Source organism: Podarcis melisellensis (assembly GCF_964234715.1).
Source record: "Podarcis melisellensis genome assembly, chromosome: 17".
Classification (NCBI taxonomy): Eukaryota; Metazoa; Chordata; class Lepidosauria; order Squamata; family Lacertidae; genus Podarcis; species Podarcis melisellensis.
Genome location: NC_138534.1, coordinates 31,616,207 through 31,636,725, shown reverse-complemented (window position 1 = coordinate 31,636,725; position 20,519 = coordinate 31,616,207). Strand labels below are relative to the sequence as shown.

Genomic DNA, 20,519 nt, shown 5'->3' with positions numbered 1-20,519 from the left:
AATGGATACATTTGATCTTCTTGCAGTCCATGGGACTCTCAAGAGTCACCTCCAGCACCATAATTCAAAAGCATCAATTCTTCGGCGATCAGCCTTCTTTATAAAAAATATTAAAAAAGAAAAGTCTTGGGCCGGCCCTGTGTGAGGTTCGCTTGGCCCCCGAGGAACCCTGGCAAACGGCGACGCGGCCCCCGTTCAACTCAGTGCCCGGAATCAGGTAGCGCGCCGACCGCTCTTCGACTTTCTCTCTCTATAAGCCCTGGAGGAGGGGGGGGGAGGGGAAATCTCCCCTGGAGCTGCGGGGCGGAGCTAGGAGGCGAATGTAGGCGGGGCGAGCGCGTTCGCCCCTCCTCCTCCTCCTCCTCCGAGCGTCGTTGGCGGAAACGGGTTTCGGCAATGGGCTGAGGGAGAGGAGGGAGGCGGGGGCGGCGGGGAGTACGGTGGCCGCGGAGGGTCAGGATTGGCGCTCGTGAAGCGGCAGGAGCGGGAGCGGCCGAAGGAACCGGCCTGGCGATCTGCTTGGTCCTGGGAGCGCCAGTCCCCGGCTGCTGCTGCTGCTGCGCCGGGCGGAGTTGGCCATGTCGCTGCTGCAGTCGGCGCTGGAGTTCCTGGCGGGGCCCGGCTCCTTGGGGGCCGCCAGCCGGGACCAGAACGACTTCGTGGGGCAGGTGGTGGAGATGGGCGAGATGAAGCTGCGGATCAAGAAGGTCATCGCCGAAGGTGGGCGGGCGAGGCGGGGCGGGGGGAGCCCTTCGGGGGCGCAGGGGGGCGATCTGGGGGGCAGAGTGAGGCGGTGACCCCCAGGTGCCTTCTCGGCACCCCCTTTCCCTCCACCCCTTTCCCTCTTCAACAGCCTCTTCTTCTTCTCTCTCTCCCTCCCACTCCTCATTTTATTAATTGCAGTGAACGCCTTAGAAATACCCAACCTAAGGCAGGAAATCGGTGAAAAACAAACAGTAAAATCAATAGTTTAAGAAGTAAGTCAACTCCCACACCTGCTTTGTTACCTTTCTCTTCCTGTTTTTTTCCTGCTCAATAATTATAATAATAAAACCAGGCACTGTACACTAATGGAGAAGGAAACAGGCCCTCCCAGCAGGCTGCGAATCTAAAGTTTGGCAGGAATGGAAAGTAAAAGGGAAGGAGGGTCTTGCAGGTGCAGGAAGGTAGGGCTGGTAAGCGCCACTCACAAAAGCGCCAATGTTCAGTGGCCGAAACTCTTCCCAGCAGGGACGTAAAATGGTGGGCAGAGTCTCATCTGGCTAGGATCAGGGCCCAGTAAGGAAGGTGGCAATTTTCTATCAGTTGTTTGGTGTCAACGTATTACAACTTAATTCCCTGACAACTTAATTATAACAGCTTAATTCTCTTCTGGAATTTGCCTGCCCATTTCCATTATTAAGGAGCTGTTACTGTTTTACAGAGCTCCAACTTATTTTTTCTGGCCAGGACTCCTCTGTCTCCAGGAGCTGTTTGACAAGAACTGTATCTGGCAAAGCTTTTGCTGCATGGAGCTAAACACTGGGGGAAAGTTGGCTATTTGTGTGCTTCATGTTGCTGTTGAAGACAGACTGAATCATACCAACTAGGATAGTTATGCGGTAGATCCCCCAACCCCTGTTGAATGGTTGTGAGTAAAGTGAAGAGAGGGCCCTAGATACTGGGGTTGGTTTAGCTTAGCTAACATAGAACATCACTGGTGCAATTTGGAGCTACAGTGGTGCCTCGCAAGACGAAATCAATTCGTTCTGTGAGTTGTTTCGTCTTGCGATTTTTTCATCGTGCGAAGCACGGATTCCCTGGGTATTAACGGTTTTAAGAAAAAGGAAACAAACTCTCAAGACGTTTTCGTCTTGCGAAGCAAGCCCATAGGGAAAATCATCTTGCGAAGCAACTCAAAAAACGAAAAACTCTTTCGTCTTGCGAGTTTTTCGTCTTACGAGGCATTCGTCTTGCGAGGTACGTTTATTAACAAGTCTCCATGTACAAGTGATGTGTTTGGGTTTGGAAGATACAACATTCAGAAGCTTGCATGCAATATGCACACAGGATAAGTGTCATGTCTACACGTCTGGAAGCTTCTGCGTGCTGGGACTTCCAAACCCAAATGCGTATAGCATGTAAAGCATATGAATAACTTTAACATGTATGTCAGATGCATGTGTTTCCCTACACCTATAGAGGGGCAAAAGCCGCCTGTAAACCCTTCCTCTTACGTTTGTGGTGACATAAAGCAGGGGTCAGCAAATGTTTTCAGCCGGGAGCCGGTCCACTGTCCCTCAGACCTTGTGGGGGGCCAGACTATTTTTTTGGGGGGGGACTGACTTAAGAGCACCACGAGCCCCGGTGACTGCTTACCTATGTCTTTGCCAGCAGCAGGGGGTGACGGGATGATGAGTGGTGCGTGAAAGGACTTCGGAGAGGGGCTGCTTTAAATGGCAGCCGCTCGAGTGCTACTACTGCTGGCAGGGTGGGGAAAAGCCGGGAGGGAGGAGGTGCTGCCACTGCCACCTGCGAGGGAGAAGGAAGGAGAGGGAAAGAATGCCCGCCCACTGGTGATCCACATGGCGATTCCCGGACCATCTACGGGCCGGATCCAGAAGGCAATTGGGCCTGATCTGGCCCACGGGCCTTAGTTTGTCGACCCATGTTATACAGCATCTGTGTCACCCCGTAGCATTGCTGTTTCTGTTTCAGTGTTGGTAGTAGCAACTGTGAACCTAGCTCTCTCTGAATTGGAGGTCTCCTGAATAATTAACTCAGTTTTGTGTTTGTCCCTGTGTAAATGTATATACAGGATGGTTAGCTGCAGACTTCTTCCCTGAAGGTAGTGGTTAGGTTGCAGAGATGTCATAGTTTCCTGAAGTGCTTTTATTCATGTTGGGGGAAACTGGATGTTTTGTTTCTTCCCACAAGCGTGTTGGTTTTGATAGCGAATGCTGTGGGGCATGTTTGCATTGCAATTTCCTTCTGGATGACTGTGACATCATAAGTGACTCATGATACAACTCTTCTCCCTGCTGTCCATGTTCTGCCAGTTTCGAAGTTTAAAAATTTGCATTTTAAAGGCTTGGCTCTCGCTATTTAAATATGGCAATACCCTCCACTAAAAAGTACGCAAGCAAGGTTGGCATCTTTCACTGGTTCACAAATGCTTCTTTTTTTTATTAAGTTTTTCAGAAACTCGCTGGTCTTTCTTTCCAGTACCTCTTTGCTTCTGTCTTCTCTTGCTGCTTTAAAAAAAAATAAAAAGGACAAAGGTGATCCTCACCTCCATTATACCTAGAAGAGACCCTGTACTGTTACCTTTCTGCCAGCTTGAACAGAACAACCCGACAAAGGATAATACGTGGTTGGAGCAAGCTTTAAATATCTGGATAAACTCTACGGTGTAATCTGCGCTGCTGGTCAGGTTGCCTGCTTGTGCGTTTGGGCATAGATTTGTGAAGATAGCCCTGTAAAAGTGAACTGAGCCAAGTGTCTCGGACTCTTAAGCAGGAGAAGTGTCAGTTAACTATTAATGATGTTGAAGACGGCTGGTGCCACTTTGCAAGCATTCTAGCGCAAACCGTATATTTTGCCCTTCGCACAGCAGAAGCATTGCTTCTGGTCAAGTTGTAGGCAAAGGCAATGTGAGATCTCTCTAGCTTCATGTGACTAGATGCAGGTTCTCATTCTCATTTGTGTCAAAATAGATCAAACCTGTTCAACAAGGACCCAGTGAGCATTCCAATGCAGACAGGGATATTCTTCCAGAAGTGGTTTTGAATACACATATGCAGTGTCTGTAGAAGACACTTCGTTCATGTGACTATCTCTCACTCTCCTGGGGGTGATTTATGTTTCATAAGTTTGGCAGTTTGCAGTTTTGAAAGTCAGTTTTGCTTTTGTTGATAATAGGTATGTTTCCCGATCCGAATTAGACTGGACTAAAGCAGAAGTGAATAAATAAGAGTGGTGTCAGATTTCTAATCTGACATTGAAGTTCTTGCTCTCTTGTCTTTGATTTTTAACTAGGACACTAAAAACTGAGATGTCCTTCTAAAGAAAGGCATATACAAAGGAAAGCGTGCCTTTATACCGCAGTCACGCTAGTTCACATGATAGTCATATGTTAAGACATGCGCCTTTAGAATATTTAGACTTATTTTGTAGGTATTTGTCCAGCTTTTGGGTCCCTTTTCCCTTTGGTTTGCTCTTCCTGGAAAAGTTGCATAGCAATTCTGTTAGAAGCTTCAGTCCTGTTCTGAGAAACCAGGCTCTACTACAGAAACAAACATAAATTGGGAAATGTCAGTTTCATAATTCAGTGGCTTCCAGGGAATTCAGGGGTTATCTGTAAGTGTATGAGGGATCCATTGATGGGAAGATTCGTAATGGTGAACTGTCTTTCCCTCCACTACTGATCTTATCTTACAGTGCAAAGCCACAGGTGTGTGTTGGGTGTAGCTTGTGATGCCCTTTCAATTCATGCAGGTTATTATTGAAGTTCCATATGCCTGGCTGATTGCTCCACCAGAACTGTGTATATACACCTTGGAACAAGAATGGGCAGATGGCACCCTGGAGATTTGCAAGTCTCCCCCAAAGTGTCTATACCTGTTCACTTGCTCCAATTTTCACCCAAATTGTGATAAAATGTTCGTTCACTGTTTCATTCATAACTTATTTTCAGATTGTAAAGACCCAAAGACAGAGACTCAGTTTCACAAAAGGCAACAGTCGCACAAGATAGCTGTGCGTTAGTGCGATTCCCAGGGCGTTTAGAAAACTCTTTTTATAATGGAAGGAAATGCCTACATTTCTTAATAAAAAAACACGCTTGGAACAAACTGTTGCGTTGCAGCACCCCAAAGCAAATGCAAAAATGTTATTTCAGGACCACCTTGCACTTTCCCTGTGATAAAGCATTTTTTTGAAATGTGTTGGAAATCATACCACTTTGCACAGTTCTCTTTGTGTTTTGTATAGCAGGTTAAGTCTGCATTTAACCACAGCATCACTTTAGGGATTGTAGGCAATTATGCAGATATGTCTGAGCAAGTGCAACAGGTTGGGTGGCAGGCAGATGAGTGAAAAATAGACACTGGGGTGAAATGGTACTATCATCCTACAATACAGCTTATTCATTGTAAAAGTGGGCAGTTGGCCCCCTTTCTACAAGTGAAAAAGAAGGGTGTTACTGTGAGAAGAAGAAGAGTTTGGATTTGATATCCCGCCTTTCACTCCCTTTAAGGAGTCTCAAAGCGGCTAACATTCTCCTTTCCCTTCCTCCCCCACAACAAACACTCTGTGAGGTGAGTGGGGCTGAGAGACTTCACAGAAGTGTGACTGGCCCAAGGTCGCCCAGCAGCTGCATGTGGAGGAGCGGAGACGCGAACCCGGTTCCCCAGATTACGAGACTACCGCTCTTAACCACTACACCACACTGGCTCTCAGGAGGAACGGGGTTAGCTGAGAGCTCACTGATTTTCTTTAATAAAGAATTAAATGCAGAATATGGCTGGTGCAGCACAACATTTCTTGCAGTGTTTTGGTCTGTCTTAGTTTTCTGACATGCTGTTTGAATGATCTCCCACATAGAAACTGCTTGCATCCAATAAGATAGCCCACGAGGGAGAGAGGCTTAGGATAGCTCTATCTTTGATATAATAATTTATTGAATGTAGGAAGCTTCACATGTGTATTTAGGTTCCTCTACCCGTGGTATAAAGTGAAAACGCCCAGGGTTCTATGATTTTGTTGTGTGTCAGGTGTAGAGCCGTGCTAAAGTTATCGAAATAATGGTGAGTCATGAGCATAAAGGTTGGGTGTGAATGTCAGCTTGTCAGTGTCACTCTTTCAGATGTGACGTGACAAGATAAGAAGACTGAAAGACATTATTTCTTCTGGCAGAGCTGTTTGAGCTGCTGCTCCCCATCCCAGTATCGCAGCCAGAGGAATAATTATGCTTGCCATTTGGAAAATGGCTTATTTAGAGAAGTAGCTGACACGATCCTCTTAACATTGCAGTTAGGAAATCTTAAAAAGTAGAATGCAAAAAAATGGAGGTTTTTTTTATAAAAAAAAACCCTCCACAAAACTTCTATAATTCATGCAAGAGCTAGCACACCAACTGAATTGTCTCTGGTTTGATTTGTTGTTGTTATTGTTGTTGTTGTTGTTAATTGAATTTATATACCGCTCTATACTCAGGGTGGTTCACAGAATAAAATCAAGACATAAAACCACAAAATACTTAATAAAAACTAAACAAGAACCCAATAGTCCCCCCAATACATTTTAAAAGGGCATAAGATGTAAATCAGATCAACCAAAGGCCTGGTTAAAAAGGAACCTTTTTGCCTGGTGCCTAAAGGTGTATAATGAAGGTGCCAGGCAAATTTCCCTGGGGGAGAGCAGCTGTTAAAATATTCCTTGGAAATAGGGGCTTGCACATGTCAGGTGCTGGTGGTGGTTGCTTGTGAGTAATCAGGCAGGACTCCGACCTGTCTTTTACAGGTTTTATTGGTTCAAACTATTTACAGTGCAGAACCCCAAAGTTCATGTCCGTCTCAGTAACTTGCAGGTTCTGGGAGTGGCCCCTTCCGGTTTCTCCCCCAAAATAAGAACTTAGACACCCCAAATCTCCGCCTCCCCTCCTTTCGTTTCACCCCTCTGTTCAAGCTGAGCGACGGAAACGGCATGTCTGTTTCCTGGCTGGCCGGGCTAGATGTGCTTGGGCTCTCAATAGCATCTTCAAGCCCTCCCCTCGCTTGGCTACCTCCTTCTGCTCCACTGAAAGCGTGGATTTCCCCACCGCTGGATGAGGAGCTGCTCCTCAGAAGCATCGGAGGCTCTCTGTATTCCCCTGTCCCCCTCCCCTGGTCTGATAGCAGTCCCCGGACAGCACATTTTATAAAAGGGCTACATTTTAAAAATCAGCAATGGAGAATATAAAAAAGTCTCACCCCTGCTAACTCTATGGTGAGTTACTGTGGTAGTTATCATTGGGTTTCATTTTGGAAAGTTCAAATAGGCACAATGCAGATGTAATGCTTCTGGTCTCCATCCTTTGAGCTGGCCAGATGTTTTGTCTCTTTACTTCCCAGGCCCCTCTTATGCTTTCTGATTCCCCTTCCCTTTCTCCACGATGACCATGGCCATATTCTCTTAGACAAACTGTGGTTACCATGGAATGCTGGTTAATGTTAGTTAACCATTGGTAAGGTTGATGCAGATGTAACTCTTTAACCATGATTAAGACTGTCACAGAAAGGAGAGGAATCAGAAGCGAGAAGGGTGCTTGTGTTCATTTGTCTTTAGATACAGCTTCATTGTGGACAGGGTGGTGTTTTAAAACATTCCCTCAAGCTATGTGGGTTCATTGAGACCAGTGTGTTGGGGTTCCTAAGAAGTATCAGTGGTCTGCTATATCTCTGACTCGCAATTTGTGTCAAGCTGTTTGGCTTGCTATCTTACTGATGAGTTCTGAGAAGTTATTGCCTCTTTCCATCTCCAGATCTTTTAGGGAAGCCCTATGAAATGTTGATGCTTTCATGTAGCTGTAATTGCCTTCCACTAAGTCTGGGGGGGGGGGGAGCAGAGACATCACCTTGCCAACTAAGGTCTGTATAGTTAAAGCTATGGTTTTCCCAGTAGTGATGTATGGAAGTGAGAGCTGGACCATAAAGAAGGCTGATCGCCGAAGAATTGATGCTTTTGAATTATGGTGTTGGAGGAGACTCTTGAGAGTCCCATGGACTGCAAGAACATCAAACCTATCCATTCTTAAGGAAATCAGCCCTGAGTGCTCACTGGAAGGACAGATCGTGAAGCTGAGGCTCCAATACTTTGGCCACCTCATGAGAAGAGAAGACTCCCTGGAAAAGACCCTGATGTTTGGAAAGATGGAGGGCACAAGGAGAAGGGGACAACAGAGGACGAGATGGTTGGATAGGGTTCTCGAAGCTACCAGCATGAGCCTGACCAAACTGCTGGAGGCGGTGGAAGACAGGAGTGCCTGGCATGCTCTGGTCCAGGAGTCACAAAGAGTCAGACACGACTAAACGACAACAACAAAGTCTTGGAAAGATATGGACAAAAATTCAGAGGAGGAAATTGGTAGAAAAGGGCATTGAACTGAGTAGGAAAGCAACAGAGGTTGGAGACCTGCAGCTTTTCAGATGTTCCTAAACTACAGATCTCAACTCCCACCATCCCTGACCATTGGCCATGTTGTCTGGGGCTGATGGGAGTTTGGCACTAATTATTATTATTATTATTATTATTATTATTATTATTATTATTATTATTATTATTATTATTCCACCCTTCATCTGAAGTCCATAGGACCAAAAGTTTTCCCTACACTTAGGCTGTAATTTTAAACATATCTCTGCTTTGAGTCTTCCTTCCTTCAAGCAATTTCCATCACAAATTCCCAAGATTCTTTGGAGAAAAAATATTATTATTAAAGTGGTGTAACACTCCCCATACACACAGATGAGTTTAATTTGGTTATGCTTTTAGAAACTTAGATCTGACTGCTGCTGTCAGAATCTAGTAATTTTTCGAAGTTCTAAGAACTCTTGTTTCTCATTATCTCAGAAATCCTGAAGCTTTACCAAGTACCTGGTGTTCACATTGCAAGTGGATATTTTTCCAATCTTAAAAGAGAAAAGGCAGGAAGTTGACTGGTAGAGAATGTTTTAAGGCTCTGTCCAGGAGGAGGGAATTGATTCTTGATATGCAAATGCCCTAGTGGGCCAGGCTTCAAAGGATGTGACTAGGACAGTAAGGTGTGCCAGGAACACAGCAATTAGTGAAGTATGCCTAAATGATAGTGCATTTCATCCTTCCGGTGATGTATAAGATGTCAAGGAACTACAGTGGAAGACACAGCAGAGTGGATTGCAATAGCAAGCCAGTGTGCCATAGAAATCTAGACCTTAATATGCCCTCTGGAATCTGGTTTGTTAGCAAGTGCTCCTTTTTCTGCCTGTCAAAGTCCATTGAAGCATCAAGTTTGCAGTGATTTGCAGCCAGATGCTTTTGGGAAGCTCATGAATTGGGCAATTGCTATCCACTATTGATTATTCAACTGCCTCTCATGTCCAGAGCTACACATTTCTCATCCTATATGCCCCAATTAGCAGTCATGGTGGATATGTCTGTCACAGGCTTGTTTCTGTGAATTTGTATTATTTTTTAAACATATTTTTTATTGAAAATTTAATTCTCCGCTAATGGTAGTTAGCAAATACTGTGGCTATAATTTCCACAAGCTAGTTACGAGTTGTGTAAAATAGGTTTAGGATCAGCAAATATTCACAACATTCTTTTTTTTTAATGGGAGGTCCCAAATTCTATCATTATATGAAGTAGAGAATTCAGATTGCGCTAACCATCTAGGAGCACTTAAACTTGACAGAAGCCCACAGTCTCTGCAGAATGGGGGTAAAGTGTCTTTTTTGAAACAGCTGTCTTGGATTTGTGTATGTCTGAGACTTTTTGAAATTTGTACACTATTATGGCCTCTTTTACGGACCCTAGAACCTTTGAGCTGTGATGCTTTCTCTACAATAGAGAATCTTTACAATAGCAATATGAATCTTTCTGTAACTTTCTGTAATCTTTCTGTAACGCCCTCCCACCAGATGTCAAAGAGAACAACAACTACCAGACTTTTAGAAGACATCTGAAGGCAGCACTGCTTAGGGAAGCTTTTAATGTTTGATGTATTACAGTATTTTAATATTTTTTGGGAAGCAGCCCAGAGTGGCTGGGGAAGCCCAGCCAGATGGGCGGGGTATAAATAAATTATTATTATTATTATTATTATTATTATTATTATTATTATTATTATTAACAACTGCATCCCAGCCCAATAGATACTTGGGAAAGGAATTGGAATTATTCATTGGGGAGGAAGTTGCCAGCAAAATAATTTAAATAGCATAGACCCCACATTGCAGTGTTCTTGGTGTTGGCTTGTTGCATTAGACCGAACTTGAACGCTTGCTTGAATAAGAAGTATTAGTTTAAACTGTTTTACCTAAGCCTCTTTATATATCCACATTCTTCAGTTTTAAGCTTCTTGGCATACTAAAAAAATGTTGGAATCTGAAGTGCCTTTGAATAACAGTGAGGAATAATGTAGTTTCTACATTATGAGTTTCTAACACTGTCCTCACAAACCATTGCAATCTGTTTATGTGAACATTAGGTAAAGGTAAAGGGACCCCTGACCATTAGGTCCAGTCGTGACCGACTCTGGGGTTGCGGCGCTCATCTTGCTTTATTGGCTGAGGCAGCCGGTGTACAACTTCCGGGCCATGTGGCCAGCATGACTAAGCTGCTTCTGGCGAACCAGAGCAGCGCATGGAAACGCCATTTACTTTCCCACCGGAGCGGTACCTATTTATCTACTTGCACTTTGACGTGCTTTCGAACTGCTAGGTTGGCAGGAGCAGGGACCAAGCAACGGGAGCTCACTCCGTCACGGGGATTCGAACCGCCGACCTTCTGATTGGCAAGTCCTAGGCTCTGTGGTTTAACCCACAGCACCACCTGCGTCCCTTATTACATTAAAAGGTAAAGGTAAAGGTACCCCTGCCCGTACGGGCCAGTCTTGACAGACTCTGGGGTTGTGCGCCCATCTCACTTAAGAGGCCAGGGGCCAGCGCTGTCCGGAGACACTTCCGGGTCACATGGCCAGTGTGACATCGCTGCTCTGGCGAGCCAGAGCTGCACACGGAAACGCCATTTACCTTCCCGCTGGTAAGCGGTCCCTATTTATCTACTTGCACCCGGAGGTGCTTTCGAACTGCTAGGTTGGCAGGCGCTGGGACCGAGCAGCGGGAGCGCACCCCGCAGCAGGGATTCGAACCGCCGACCTTTCGATCAGCAAGTCCTAGGCGCTGAGGCTTTAACCCACAGCGCCACCTGTGTCCCACCTTATTACATTAGGGGACCAGAAAATTTGTCTTGTGGTGATGACACAAAACGCAGAGAAGAAGCCATTAAAACAATGCTGTTCCGTGAGTGGATTTAAGGATATGTATGAAGTAACCTCCAAGCTGTTCTGAGCCCTGTTCAAGTAGCTTCCCTTTTCCCGTGAGAATAATTTGTATTGTTTTGAAAAAAATAAATAAATTCTCCCACCCACCCATCCACTACCCCAGATTCCTGGGAAGATACACAATAGTAGGTTTAAGTAGCTTCTGATCTAACTAATTCTTAGCTGCCTGCTTTCCTTTTTGCAGGGCAGGTAGTGAAATGAAATATAAACAAAAACTATTAAACTGCTCAACCATTCGCAATGGTGGTTTTTATGGAGGGCGTATAAACATACCAAGCTGCAAGACAGTCTTAAGCAGAGGAGTCAATTATAAAGCTCACTGCAGTCTTGTCAAATTGGCCGGCTTAAAGCTTTAGAGCTTTTGTATGGAATGGAACAGCAGTGCTTCTGAACACAAGACAACTTTCAGTATCTTTTGGCACGAATTGTTTAAGGGCTTTGTATGAGAACGGGAGGAACACTTGCATGTGGTTAACATTCCCACTTAATGATCAGCAGCCTTGGAAGCTAGTAAATAATCCTGTGTTCATTCTCAGGATTTCGGCATTTTATTTTAAGGCGTCTCAAGGAGTGAAATTATAATTTCTCAGCTACAAGGGGGGAAATGCCAAGTGGATGTTTAGATTTAGATGCGTAGAGAGGTTTTGTTCCCTGAGAAGTAATTTATGCCCAGCTCTTACAAGTCTCTGGATTTTAGCTAGACACAAGGGGACACTTTCAAACTAGAGAGCTTCTTTCTCACATCTGTTTTCAAGTCTTAAGATGGGTAACAGTTTCATCTCATTCATTTTTATAACTCTTCTGAGAGAGAGCTTACATTCTGTTACTTTATGGAAATGGTGTTGAATTGATTATTGTGACTACATTTTCCTTGCTTCTGTAACCTTGCAACAATCTAGTTTTCTGTGTTTTTGGCTTGGTGCCTGGATGTTAAACCATAAATGCATACAAATGTACTCAGTTTTGTTAGGTTCTTGCCCTTGTCCATTGCATTAATAGCTACGTAAAGGTCTTAAGTTTATTCTTAGTTCCAGTTCCTGCGAATGCCAGAATCATTCCTGCTTTTTAACTCCTTCCTGTTAACCAATGGGGGCAACAATTTAGGTGTTACATCCAAACTGGAGAGCATGGTTTGTTTTACTCCAAACAAACCATGGTTAGCTGAGAACAAAGCCTTAGTTTAATACCATGGTTATAAATTATAACTCTCTGAAGGCAGTTCTCCTGCATAACAGCTTCTATAGGCAGATTCACCTGAGAAACATATTTGTGATGTGAAAAAACCTGTGAGTTGATGGATACACACACACACACACACACACAGAGTGTCTGTTTTTATTGATGCATGAATTGAGGATGCCCAATTTTTGGTGGAGACTCTTTTCGCATCCTGGTCAGTAATACAAGGAAAAGGTCATCTTTTTAGGAATCATTCTAGTCCTGTCTCGGACTGCAAGCTGCCTTACTCCTTGAGCCAAAATTATGTGTGTATTAAACCTGAAAACCATGTCACTAGAACACCTCATAAACTAAATCCAAAGGTAGTTTCGATTCTTTAGCTTTAAATCTAGAGTTGTTATATTAGCCTGATTAAGGAACAACATTGCTGTCAGGGAAGTGCCATCAGCTCAAAGGTGAGAGGTGGAAGGGCAGTTGTGTTATAGGGAACCTTCGAAAATCTTGCCAAGCAGTTCCTCCTCCGGCGAGGAGGAAAGCCCCGCCTCCAGTGGAGAGGAGGTGCAGGGACCAGGGGGTGCTAGGGAGAGCCTCAACACTGACCCTGAGCAAGCCGGAGAGGAGGGAAGTACCCCTTTGCCAGCGCCCAGTCTGCGCAGTAGGTTTCGGCACAGGGAGGGGCGGAGAAGGCTGGGAGTCACGCGACTGTTATGCTGGGGGAGGTACAAAGACCGACCCCTCCCAGATTCTGCTAGCGATTGAGCCAGACATGAACTTACGACGCTCTTCACTGTAAATAGTTTGCACTAAGAATAAAGCCTGGAAAACACAGGTCAGAGTCTTGCCTGTTTGCTCTCGAGCAACCACACCAGCACCTGACAATTGCTATAGACTTTCTGTCCTGATTTATTTATTTGACGGCTTTAAAAACCCGGCTGTTCAGTACAATTCCCAGTGTGCCTTTGTATGAGAGAGTGATACAGGCTCTTCCTCGGTTTTACGTAGGTATGAGAATGTCACAGAGCTACATTTTTTGAGGCTATTTGTGCCTGGTTTGTGCACTCTTTTAAATGCAAGTTTTGGCACCCTCTTTGTAAGGCTGTGGTTTAGCTGGTTTATGCCAAATGGTGTGGTTTTATCAAGGCCAGAAGGCTGAAGTACTGTATTGGTTGGCGACGTTTGTTCTCTTCCTCTCTGCTCAGGAAGCCCAGAAGCATTATGAAAATTTCTAAGGCTGCATAAGCACCATACCCTTTAAAGCACATTCTTTCCCTCAAAGAATTCTGGGAACTGTAGTTTACATCTCACAGAATTAGAAATCCCACCGCCCTTTAACTCCAGTGCCCAGAATTCTTTAAGGGCGAAATTGTGCTTTGAAGGTGTATTGTGGGCACAGCCTAAGGACACGGGTGTCCAAACTTTTTTCATAGAGGGCCAGATTTGATGAAGTGAACTTGCGTGAGGGCCAACCAAAGGTGTTATGCTTTCTTTAGTATTGAAGTTGTTGATTTCGGACGGTGGATGTAAGATGCTCACATTCGTAGCCATAGGACCTTTGTTTTGCGAGGCCTCCTCCGGAGGATGTTCTGTCTGGTTGAAACCTAGTTCCTCCTCTTATTCAGCAGAAAATAATATTCAGAGTCCACTGGACTCCAGCAAAACTCTACCAGAAGAAAATAGCAAATTCAGACAACTGCAGGAGATGGGGGAGTAAAAATGTGAACTTAGTACATATGATGATTAACTGCCCGATGATAAGATCATTTTGATGCGAGGTGAGGCTATATATAGCAAGAGTAATAAAAAGAAATTGTTATTTAGGGGAATTGAATTGAATTCTAAATTATATACTGGAAACGTGGAAGATTACAAGGGGTAAAAAAAATAAATGGATGTACCGTGCCATGAGTTGGATGAGTTGGAAGAGCCGCAAAAAGATTCCATTGAGCACATGAATTGACAATATGGACAGACTAGCTACATACGAACGAATTGCATGTCGACGCAAATTAAGAATGGATAAATATGAAGAAATCTGGAAGGAATATTTAAGCGATAAGGCGGACAGTGGTGGGAAGTGGGGGGGAGGAGAGGAAATATGGTTAAAAAGGTGGAGTTATAGGTATATCAGTACTCAAATCTGAATTGTTAAATTGTGTGATTGTGGTTTTTGTTGTATTTGTTTTTGTTGTTTGTATTGAAAAAATGATTAAATAAATTTTAAAAAGAAAAAGAAACCTAGTTCCTCCTCATCTAGATATCTCATTTTAGTCCAAAAGCAGCCTTATGGCCGGCCCTCCTTCAAATGCACAAAGGCGGTGATAGCGCTCAACTCACAGGATTGTGGGGTAGGGCTGAGCAATACCTGGCTTTCAACATTGCATTATATCACCAGCTAAACATCGCAATATATCGATATATCACAATATTTGAAAGAAGGATGTAACTATGTAGAGGCATTGGCTTGCTTCACAGTTTTTCCCACATTGTGATTTTTGCTTAGCCCCAGGGTGGAAAAAATTCCATGATTTAAAAAAAAATCAAATCCAAAAAAAATAATCAGATTTTTAAAATTTAAATAATAATTTTTTTAATTTAAATCGAATTATTTTTTAATTTCAATTGGATTAGTAAAATAAATTGCTTTTGGAGGAAAAATCTTTCTACAGATAGTTTTCTATTTAAGTTACGTATAGTCCAAAGGATTTGTTTTAAGTTTTTCATCTGTGCTGAAGTTTTTTTCAAAAAAAAAAAAAATGTAACCACATCCGTTAACAAACATTGATACATATGCTATAATGTTTTTGTTTTAGTTAAACAAATTGTTTAAATTGTTGTTAAGGAAATGGTTATTTTTCTCCTTCCAATATAGTACAGCAGAAAAGCTGTCCAAAAAGAAACCGTTAACTTATTAAAACCTCTCAATAATTTCATAATTATCTGTCTATGTATTTCTAATAGCGTAATCAAATCAGCAATTTTTGATATAACTGTAAAAACTACTCTGAAAAATTATTATTCCAAAAATGAAACCATCACCTGATTTTAAATGCTAACATTATACCAGCCAGAATGAGTCTTTCTGTAAAAAAATGATTTAAATCAAGTCATACTGACTAGTGATTTAAATCGTGATTTTAATCGATTTGATTTAAATTGATTTGATTTAAATCAAACCCACCCTGCTTAGCCCACAAACACATGATTCGTGATATATTGCCAGGTCAGAAATTATGAAACTGAGATCACAATATGGATTTCAAACTGGCTTTGCGTGGTGGACAGGGAAAGCCTGTTTTGTGCCAGTCTCTGAACTATTGTTTCTAGAAGGTTGAAGCACGGCCTGTTTTAGCTGAAATGGTGTTGGCGGGGAGTTGAAGTTAGGTGGACCTTGTAAGATTTCAGTCAGTAATAACCCCCTGCACATTTTCACTAATAATTCGAGGCTTTGACAATTATTCAACATAGTCATTCTTCTATTCCATTTATGGGAATTTAATGCTTAGTAAAACCCCACTCATCATATATATATATATATATACATATATATATATATATATATATATATATATATATATATATATATGCTTTCGTAGATTTTCACGGGTACAGGAATGCAGGTTTTGGTGTCCTCGGGTGTCTTCCCGTGTAAAAGTTGGGGTGTCTAGGCGACGTTTCGACGAGGTCTCACTCGTCATCTTCAGGCTGGTGCTTTCGGCTTCTTGTTACTGGAACAGAGCAGGATCTCAGTGTTTGAGTTCCTATAAATACTGTTGAGGGGGTGTGGTGTATAGCCTCCAATGTTCTGTGCAATCCCTACACAGATCTGGCTGACACAGGCCACAAAACCACAGCTCGCCCCTATACACGAAGCCAAGCCAGAGCACAACTAAGTGCAGTACAGCCATCTTCTCAGAAAAACTCTTCACAAAGTTCAAGAGGTCAAGACACAAAGACTTTAGCAACTAATCCACACCTAATGACCCACCTAAGTGGTACTCAGGATATCACTCAAGAAATCACTCAAGATATCCCTCAAGTAATTAAGGAACAAAAGAAGAAAAGGCACACTAGCCTGGGAACTTCCTCTCTGCCCAGAACATTGGAGGCTATACACCACACCCCCTCAACAGTATTTATAGGAACTCAAACACTGAGATCCTGCTCTGTTCCAGTAACAAGAAGCCGAAAGCACCAGCCTGAAGATGACGAGTGAGACCTCGTCGAAACGTCGCCTAGACACCCCAACTTTTACACGGGAAGACACCCGAGGACACCAAAACCTGCATATATATATATATATATATATGACAGTTATATTTCTTAAGGCAGTGGAAGTATCAAGAGAACACATCTTTCTTCCTTCTTCCGGCCTTAAGTTATTTATTGTTGTGATGTGGCAGGTTTTTGATTTATTTCCAGGCCCGGACTTCCTGTGCTTCTGAGGCATTAGGAACTTCATGCCTTTAATTTTTTTGCAGGGTTTTTGCCCATGATCTCTTGAAACGCCAGCCAAACGGCGAGCAAGCTTTAACAAACAGAGAACATACCGTAGATCATGAGAGCACATATATTCTACATAATATTTGGGTTTTGTCCTAAGCAGGTCTGGTATCACTGTGAAGCACACATTTCTACAAAATAAATAAATAAACAAACAAACATAAGGTACCCTGAGACAGAAACTAGAGAAAAGCAAAATAAATTTCTAAAAATTCTTAAGTTATAGAAGATAAAAGAATCAGGCACTAAAACAATATGTTAAGCAAATGTTAAGACAACAGTAAACTAAAAAATTTGGCCACCACAGTTTAAGTTGACTGCAGCAAGGTCTTCAGTAATTGCCTAAAAACAATTAACAAAATCTAGTTGAAGACTGTGCCATCTGTGAGAGTTTGAAACTTTATTTATTTGTGTTTTTGGGTTGGTGCACAATAAACCAGTCTAAAACACACCAGGATTCCACGAAGAGACTGCTGGAGTTTCAAATGAAGCAGCACTGTGATTCAGGAATAAGATGCAATTTTGCAAAGCAACTTTTGCCTGTGACTTAGTTGTACCTATGACTCAGCCAGGGAGTGTTTCCTGTTAACAGGGAACGTATTTCTGTTCAGAGCTCGTGTTTTGCAATCACCCACACAGCAGCCTGAGAGTACAAATCATGTGCTTATGATTGCAAATTACAATACCTGGGCCCAGTTAATCGTGTTCTTGAATCCTTTCTCAAATCATAGCCTCCCTGGTCTGTGAGTGATGTGCTTTTAAAGGGCAAGTTGTCAGCATTCAGTTTTAAAATAGTCCCACTTAAGGTTTTTGTTAGCATGCCACAAATCGAGCTCTAGCTCGAAGAGAAGCTCGACACTCTGGTGTGTGCTGCAGTGCATATGCATTTCCAGGGACCCTCTAGTATTGGCCAGTGGCATAGCGTGGGTTGCCAGTGCCCGGGGCCATGCGGAGTGGGGTGGGAGGGAAATGGACAGACTACACATGCACATTCAACTGCCTAACTGTGTCACCCAGGAGATCACAGCCATATACCGTATTTTTTGCTTTATAAGACTCACTTTTTCCCTCCTAAAAAGTAAGGGGAAATGTGTGTGCGTCTTATGGAGTGAATGCAGGCTGCGCAGCTATCCCAGAAGCCAGAACAGCAAGAGGGATTGCTGCTTTCGCTGCACAGCGATCCCTCTTGTTCTGGCTTCTGATATTCAGAATATATATTTTTTTCTTGTTTTCCTTCTCCAAAAACTAGGTGCGTCTTATGGTCTGGTGCGTCTTATAGAGCGAAAAATACGGTAAATAAAAAATGAAGAGCTGTTTTGTTGTCTGGAGAGGTCACTTCCTGGTTCGCAGGGAGAAGCCGTTTTCAGTGGAGCCCAGCGATGGAAGCGCACAGCTGTATTGAGGCAGCAATGGGTGTTGAAATTTTGCGCCCCTAAGAACATTGTGCCTGGGGCAACCACCTTGTACCTCCCCCACGCTTTGCCACCGGTATTGCCTGCAATGCAAGAGGGAGATGCAAGCAGGAGGTCTTGCACACTTGCTGATGGTGCCAGCTAAGCCACTGGCTGATTATTCGTGCTTCAAACCAGGGGCAAAGAATCATGGCTCAGCAGTAACTTATGTGTTGTTGTTGTTGTTAGAAATGTTCCAAGACAATAACATATAGTGTAAAAGAAGAGCAGAGCAATACAAGTACAGTCGTACCCCGGAAATCGAACGGAATTCGTTCTGGAAGTCAGTTTGACTTTCAAAACGTTTGGAAACCAAAGCTCGGCTTCTGATTGGCTGCAGGAAGCCACGGAAGCCCCATCGGACATTCGGCTTCCAAAAAAGCGTTCAAAGACCGGAACACTCACTTCCGGGTTTTGATTGTTCAGGAGCTGAAACGTTTGGCAACTAAGCCGTTCGAGATCCAAGGTACGACTGTATATTATATCTACTGTAATCTGTGAGCAAATTTGGATCGCATACTTAAACATCAGCCTTAATAAACCACAATATCTCCCTTGGTACAGTTATATTATGAGCCTAAATGAATTCATATTAATTGTGATTTGTCGACTATAAACTCTGAGATACACACACACTCTTGTGAGACACACACACACACGTACATACATCTCTACAGCTTCTATCCTTATTTTTGGAAATATATGACATTTCTTCAGCTCTTTATAATCTTCTGATTCAAGAGGTATCCTGCAGTGTTAATATAAGCAATGCAGCGTTTAGGCTGTTTTTCCTTTCTGACATTCAGTGGTGCTGGGGTTAGAGTGTTGGACTAGCACCTTGGGAGACCAGAATTCAAATCCCCAGTTGGCTATGAAGCTAACTGCCTCTCAGCCTTACCTACATTGTAGGGTTGTTATGGGGATTAAATGGGTGTGTGTGTGTGTGAGAACCATTGAGAGCCAATGTGGTGTAGTGGTTAAGAGCGGTAGACTCGTAATCTGGTGAACCGGGTTCGCTTCCCCGCTCCTCCACATGCAGCTGCTGGGTGACCTTGGGCCAGTCACACTTCTCTGAAGTCTCTCAGCCCCACTCACCTCACAGAGTGTTTGTTGTGGGGGAGGAAGGGAAAGGAGATTGTTAGCCGCTTTGAGACTCCTTAGGGTAGTGATAAAGCTACCTTGAGCTCCTTGAAGAAAAAGGTGGGATGTAAATGCAAAAACAAAGCAAAACAAATCTGTTGGAGTCTGTACTCTCCTGCTGAATTTGTACTCTCCTGCTGGTTCCTCTTTAATTCAATTCCTAGGTATGAACAATACAAGCTTTAATGCTGGTGTGTTTGTTGGTTTGTGTTTCTTGTCTTGAATTAAAGGTGTCATCTTGCACGTGTTCAAGCCCCTTCTGGCACAGTGTATCCTGCCTCCTCTCCTGGGTGATCACTCGGTGCTTGTGTTAGATTGCCTTAATTGACTAGAAACATTTAAGTTTCACCACCATCTCTCTTTTTCTCTCTCCTTAGGTGGCTTTGCTTTTGTATATGAAGCTCAGGATGTTGGAAGTGGCAAAGATTATGCTTTAAAGGTAAATATCCTCAGTTTCTTGGGACTCAATGCATGTCTTTACATTGTTGACATGGTTAACAGTAAGGCAGCAAACATGAAAATACCCGTAGCTTATAATGAATCCATTTGGAATCTTTCCCATAGAAAGTAATGCAAAATGGATTCATCCGTGCCAGGCTTTTAAAAACAACCCCTGAAACAGCAATTTAAGATGAGTTTTGCTATCTAACGAGACCATTGATCCATAAAATGAGAGCAATAAACAATGTACTGCAGTCACACAATCAATCAATCAATCAATCAATCAGTAGCTGAAGTGAGTTCCACACAGTCACAAAAACAAAACGAAAAGAGCCACAAAAATGCAAAATAAATAGCAAAAACAGACAGACCTCAGCATAACACTCAAAACAGAAGCGTGGCACTCAAATTGGAGCACATTCGGCTTCCGAAAAAAGTTCACAAACTTGAACACTTCCGGGTTTGCAGTGTTTGGGTTCCAAGTTGTTTGAGTTCCAAGGCGTTTGAGAACCAAGGTACCGCTGTATGTCCTAGTTGGAAGGAAGCACGGCTCTTTCTTTGTATGTTTTTTTTTAAAAAAATCTAAGGGTGTCTATGGGACGTGGGTGGGCTGTGGTCTAAACCACTGAGCCTCTTGGGCTTGCCAATCAGAAGGTCAGCGGTTTGAAACCCCATGACGGGGTGAGCTCCCATTGCTCGGTCCCAGTTCCTGCCCACCTAGCAGTTTGAAAGCACGCCAAAAAGTG

General features: G+C 43.3%; 1 protein-coding gene across 3 annotated transcripts in view; it reads left to right on the top strand.

Moving 5' to 3' along the window:
- Positions 1–437: 437 nt before the first annotated feature.
- Positions 438–20,519, top strand: part of GAK (cyclin G associated kinase) — a 74,794-nt gene continuing 54,712 nt past the window's right edge. The window contains exons 1-2 of one of the 3 annotated variants that reach the window (XM_081893782.1): positions 438–720; positions 19,710–19,771. In XM_081893782.1, coding sequence (XP_081749908.1) covers positions 579–720; positions 19,710–19,771 — 204 coding nt within the window. In that variant the 5' untranslated portion in view covers positions 438–578. The remainder of the gene's footprint in view (positions 721–19,709; positions 19,772–20,519) is intronic. The other 2 variants (XM_081893781.1, XM_081893780.1) reach the window with 2 other exon arrangements.